The 6000-nt window shown below is 41.1% G+C and overlaps 2 protein-coding genes across 3 annotated transcripts in view; one reads left to right on the top strand and one right to left on the bottom strand.

The window, feature by feature from the left end:
• Positions 1–389: 389 nt before the first annotated feature.
• LOC143714521 (uncharacterized) lies at positions 390–1668 on the bottom strand. The gene is made up of 3 exons (XM_077205755.1): positions 1306–1668; positions 845–957; positions 390–551 (listed from the first exon to the last, which is right to left on the bottom strand). Exons 1-3 carry the CDS (start codon positions 1442–1444, stop codon positions 390–392), a joined length of 414 nt encoding a protein of 137 aa, XP_077061870.1. The 5' UTR covers positions 1445–1668.
• A 3159-nt stretch (positions 1669–4827) lies between these two features.
• LOC143714601 (uncharacterized) overlaps positions 4828–6000 on the top strand; it is a 212932-nt gene continuing 211759 nt past the window's right edge. Inside the window, exons 1-2 of one of the 2 annotated variants that reach the window (XR_013195560.1) lie at positions 4847–4953; positions 5149–5296. The gene's annotated coding sequence lies outside the window, so the exon portion shown is untranslated. Of the gene's footprint in view, positions 4954–5148; positions 5297–6000 lie in introns of those variants that run through there. The other variant, XR_013195561.1, reaches the window with a different exon arrangement.

Here is a 6000-nt window from a genome sequence, read left to right as displayed (position 1 = left end):
CATTTTAAATATTCACTTATTAACTACAACTTACTTTAGATCCTTCTTTGAGGTCGTACTGGCCAAGCAGGGTTTTGAATAAGGAAGGAGGGTAAGACTTCCGCTTGATTGCTGCCAAGACCAAACCAAAGTTACTTGCTGTTATCCTTTTCTTGCGATATGCAAACCTGTTAAAAGAAATCAACCATGAGAAAGATCAATTTTGCTCAACAATTGGCATTACAGTTTCATGTAAAATCAATCTGACATTCTGCAGCGCACTTTCTAAATTCTGAGCAAATTTACAGCCTTTAGCAGAATCTTTTATCCATATCAGCTTACAATAAGTAAATTTATCGAAAGCAACTAACATTCTCTTAGAGCAGGGGTGTATTTATTAATAAGCTTTCTTACCATAATGCATTCTTTGCCTGGCCAACTGTTGCTTCCTCAATCTGCTGCTTCTCCTGATCATTAACAGCAAGCATTGACAGCACATATAGAGCCTTGTCCTCAGCTTGGACAAAACCTGGGCTGGTCACCAGCCCATCAAACATCTTGATTGGGAGAGTCTAGATTTAAAATTAGGCAAAAGTATTTTAGTCAGTGAGGTGTCCACATACTTGTACATACACATACCACATACATTACATACACATAGTGTATACAAAATACATTCGAAATGAAAGCAATGGTTTACATACATACATACTTGTAGTTTACCAAATTTTTGTATAACATTGTACAAAATTATTGTGTTGGATGACAAAACCCTAACCAACTTGTCATCAATTTAATGTAGTGTAGTTGTGATGTTTCTGCTAATTTTAAGGGAACATGAAAGTACCAAAGTAAAAAATCTTACCTGAGGCGTCTCTGGACTCAAAATCCACCCCATCCCTGTAAAACGCCCAAGTTGCAACAGGGATGCCTGAACCCATTCTTTGTCCTCCTGGGTGACAGGTCTTTTGATGCCAGCTGAAATAATGGTATAAAACTGGTTATAATGATGAAATGAATAAAATGAGTAATGATATTTCTCTCAATATAATAGCCTTTTATTATGATCATTTATTTATAGCACACAATCTAAGCATTAAAAATATCAGAGTGTACATCTCAGCCTCACATGTCTTGCAATTGGTCAATTTCAATATGGTGATAAAGCTTATGATCATGATTTTTTAGCTGCACTACAACACACCGTGAGTGTATGTTAGAAGAGTTTCATAAATACGATTAATATTATTAGCAATAGCTTTAAACCACATTACGTAGTTAAGAAAATAATTAAAACCCCGCAACATCAACAAACTTATGACAAACCTCGTGTTGTGGATGGTGTCATCTCAGACACTCTCTTGGCTGCAATTTCGTCCCCCTTCGGAGTGTTAGCCTTCTTCCACACACATTCCACGTCGGTGCGGGACACATTTTTTTCTGCCCAAATCAACAAAGCTGCCATATGATGGCACTTGTCTCTGCCGATTGGGCACTCGCATGTGCTGTAACTGACTGCCTGACCCTCAACGTGCACCTGTATTGAAAACACTTTAACCCTCACCCTAAACACTTCTAAAACACATTGCTGCCAGCGCTGTTTATCATAACAATACTTCTGTAGCTAACCCGGGGCTGTCAGATCATACTACTAAATTGACTAGCCTAAGTTCACTAAACCCTATAAAACCTGTCTGTCACATTTTTACGTTTTAATCTTCGTTTTTATAATAAAAAAAATATATATATTTTTGAAGTACCTCATCCAGAACAAGGAATATCACCTTATGCAGGGCTCTCAAGTTTTATCAAAAGTTTAGAGTGAGATTCAGGGGAGGAGCCACCCAAATATTTGCAGCAGCGGTCCCTCGACCCAACCAAATTCGCTTCAATTTTTGCTAGCAGTTCAATTTTGCCTATTGTTCATAATTGACCAGCACAAATGGAAATTTTAACAATTGTTAAATCTGATAAAAAGACAAATTCATCCAAATAAAATAAATAGTTATATTTTAAAAATACATATTTATTGAAAAAATAAAAATAAATTTGACCCCAAACAAGCCAACTGAACATCAGTGCTCAATGTACATAACTTTGTGTCATAACAACTTGGCCTGAGCATGTATAACCGGTCACTTTTACAGGGGTCATCGGATGCCCATTTTTCACAAGTTGGTATGATTCTTTTGGGTCTTCATGTAAAGTTTGTAACATACTTTGGTTAAAATTTCTCAATGGTTTGGTAAAACAACACCCTTTTTACCTCTTCAAAAACAGCTCTGTTCACAGTGACCCGTTTCGGTGCATGTCTCTTTAAATGATAATGAGCAACAACTTTTTGGCTTTTTGAGGATTAAAAAAAAGTGAATGGATTTTTTTTTCATTGCATGGTTATTGTGTCCACACACTGCAAAGACACATTTATTTGCAAATACCATATAAAAGTGTATTTTGCATCCGATGACCCCTTTAAAAGCAGTTGGAGAGTTTTTGAATGCATCAAAAATAATTTAGCACGAATTTGGCTATACTCCTCAACATCAGCTCTCACTGTCTTTGATCACAGGCAAGAGATATCGTCCAGGAATCGTAAAATCAAAATGCTAAAAAAAATAAATGAAGATGTCCGCAAACCGCATTCATCAGATCGTGCTCTTTCAACTTCCACTCCGTGTGTGCGCGTGTTGTCTAGTAACGAACGAGCTTGCAGCGGGAACACATAATTTACCCGGAAACAACTAATTCTAATTTCTGATTGGCTGGTAGCTAGCATTTAACTCTGTATAACTCGAGACATATGCTATGAACTCGGCAGACAACTTCCCTCCGTTTGCCTGCGCCTCGTCCATTAATTGTATAGCGGGACAAGTTCCCTTACTCCTCAGCGTGAGAAATACAAGGTGTGGCGTGTGAGCGTGTGAACGGGTTGAAATGCGTGTGTCTCACGCCCAATGCGTGAGACTTGAGAGCCCTGCTTATGTCAACTAAAGCCTAGTTCACACTACATGATTTTAAGCCCGATTTAAGCCCGATTTGCAAATCGTTGAGCTCGCCGACAGGTCAGGGTGTTATCGCGTGCAAATCGCGGGGGATTAGCGAGCGATGAACGCTTGCCAATCTGTTAGTATGAAAGAGCCAACAATGCATCAAAGACCCTCGCAGACGCCTCGCAGACGCGTCGCCGAGCCTAGAAAAATATCTAGCATGCTAGATATCCAGAGCTGTCGCACAACTCAATCTCACTGATGTCATGAGCAACAGCCAATCACAGCAACGCATGAGTTGAGGTCACCGGGTAAATACGTGATTTTTGCCATCAGCTAAACATAAACATGCAGCTACATCTCCGATAGGCTATAAACATGCTGTACTCACCTCCAACTCTCTCTATAGCACAGACCTGCTCTTCGCGTATGCAGATCCACTCTTTCCCCCATACTCTCTTATTTTTTCTTTTTTTGCGTTTTTTCTCTGAGCAAATCATCGCGCAAACAGTTTGCAGCACTAGTTTCTGTCTGACGTCCATATTCGCGTGTTGTGTTGTTCTTTGCTGTGTATTTGCGCGTGCTGTTTCGCGTCAAGATAGACATTAGACAGATAGATTTGTAGACAAGATAGAATCGTTGCGTGACAGAGTGTTTGTCAACTCGTGTAGTGCGTTACCTCCTGTTGAGGATCAATCACGCTGTGTCGTGTGGTGTGAACAGCTCAACAACTTGAACACTCCTGATTTCTCAGAGAGCAAGTCATGTAGTGTGAACCGCACAGTTCAGCCCGACGTTTTAAAATCATGTAGTGTGAACTAGGCTTAACTAGCTAGCTTAACGTTACAGCTAACTCACCTCAACCTCGTAAACCTTCTTTTTCATTGATGCCTGGACTCTACCCTTAATTATGCCACCTGAATGATGAGCTACACTAACCACTCTGTTGGAGTTAAAAGAGTTTAAACCCTTTTTGACCGCCAAGGGTGCATCACTAAAGTAGGACGTGATCGTAAATAAATTAACAGGTTCCGCCATTGTTATTAGATCTGGACGAGCGGAGCGCTTGGACCCGGAAGAGGCTAAACGTCACGCGTGACGTCAGACTTAACAACCGAATATGCGTGACAAAGGAAATTATATATATATAATTCCGCATTTCAAGCGGCAGCGCAGAGCGTGAGTAAACGCGATCATCTCTTCCTCAGTTACAGAATAAATATGAATGGACACCTGAAGGTATGTTTAAAGATACAGTATACTTAAAGGGTTACTTCAGGATTTAGCATTAAGATTTGTATTAGTAGAAAACCAGTAGTATTTTCGAATTACCTTGCTTCCCCCCCTCATTTCCCCCTGATATGAGAGATTTATGTATTTTTAGTCTGGAAAAAATCCTCCGATGACGCAAAAATCGTCATTTTGCGTCATCGGAGGATTTTTGGGCCAGAGGCTTAAAACTACAGCCAGTACTAGTAGCTAGTTCCGCATGTTTTCACTACGCCCATATGGGGCGGGATCTCACTCACAGAAAGTAAGATATTGTCAGCCATCTTTCTGTAGAAGCTAAGCTAACAGGCTCTTGCTCTGTGTATAAAGTTTGTATAGTGGGCTAATCACGATAGCGGAAGGTAACGTTAGTTTAGAAGTTGAAATGACAGAAGGGGATTTCGAAGATCAGTTGCGCGAATCTGATGCTCGCGGCTACCTGTACGAGCCGCAATACAGCGATGAACAGTTGCGGGAGATGGAGGAACAAGATGCGGCCGGAGCAGCTGCTGCAGCAGGGGAGCAAGACCTGACTCGAGCCCGGCCAGACTCCAGCTGGGGCGGACTGGAGCTGTCAGTGCTCACGCTGTGCGCCTATGGAAACAGATAGAGAGTCCTATTGCTGTCGCGAATTTCAACGATCCCATTTTCTTCTGGACGAGATAAATTGGAAACGCCAGCCAAAGCCCGCAGGGACAAACGGACGGCTTAGTGTAAAGTGAGTAACGTTATTTGGTTTGTTTTTCTTTTTTTTACCAAGACGTAATGTACAGAGTTTGGACACCCGGCATTATCACAATGTTCTTCCCTCGTAACGTTAGTCAGCTGAGCTATTGTTGTTATATTTACATCTATGATAGTATACTGTGTGCAAATAGTTCGCATTGCTAACGTTGTGCTTACTGTTTTGTAGACAATATCGCCTAACAGCCTATCGTCACTTTATGGAATGGTTCCAGCAAGGCGAGCGACTTGGTAAAGACTATCGTCTCGTTTTGCCCACCTGTGTTGTCCAGGACATCAGACGGAGATATCCAGCTCCTGACTGACAATACTGTGAATGAATATAAGGAAACAGCCGAAGCTCTGGAAGAGCTTTGAGTGTAAAAGTGTTAATATTAATTTTAAGTTAATATAAAAGTTATAACTCCCATCGGTTGTGGTTCTTTTTATAAACCTTTAAACCTTTACTGTTACTAGAGTATGTATTAGCCTAGAGAATGTGTGGAGAAATTTTTCGGATACTGCCGCCTGTAACCGGTAGGCGTGGTTTGGGAGTGGCCTGGCCTCGTAAGGGCAGCAAAGCAAGTGCATTCTGGGAGTTGTTGTCTTTCAGCCACATGAGTAAAAAATACATTTTCTGCCTTTTCTCAGTCTAGAATGCTTCAATTTAAAAAATAATTTCACATTTCTACTATATAAATGATCACTATTAAATACACATTCATGTTCCCAGAGCTGAAGTATCCCTTTAAGGCAGGCATACACTGTGCGAATTTCGTCCGATTTTGAGCCGAATTCTGACTCGTGCGACTCTTTTTCGGGTCGGGCCGATTTTCAGCTTTGTCGTGCGTCGTTTGTCGTGCAGTGTTCGTGCAGTATACAAGGGGAAACGAGAGGCGATTAACCCCCCCCCGATCGGCAATCGGATGGTCGGAGGAATTTCTGGCATGTCAGAAATTTTGGTCGCTCCTCGTGACTATATCGCACAGTTGAAGCAGAGCTATGAACCGATTGCCCTAAACTCAGTGTTTTATCCCTCACT

The sequence above is a fragment of the Siphateles boraxobius genome, unplaced genomic scaffold (assembly GCF_051911475.1).
Source record: "Siphateles boraxobius isolate OS27281-9 unplaced genomic scaffold, OSU_SipBor_1 55, whole genome shotgun sequence".
NCBI classification, from domain to species: domain Eukaryota; kingdom Metazoa; phylum Chordata; class Actinopteri; order Cypriniformes; family Leuciscidae; genus Siphateles; species Siphateles boraxobius.
Note: the sequence above shows the minus strand (reverse complement) of the source record. Positions and strands in the feature narration are given on the sequence as shown.

Bases quoted from the DNA above. Each gene is read 5' to 3' on its own strand.
- LOC143714521 (XM_077205755.1), bottom strand. From the start codon at position 1,444: ATGGCAGCTTTGTTGATTTGGGCAGAAAAAAATGTGTCCCGCACCGAC. The intron at 958-1,305 runs GTTTGTCATAAG...CCATTATTTCAG, and splicing joins GACACCATCCACAACACGAG to CTGGCATCAAAAGACCTGTC. The intron at 552-844 runs GTAAGATTTTTT...TTTTAAATCTAG, and splicing joins TGAGTCCAGAGACGCCTCAG to ACTCTCCCAATCAAGATGTT.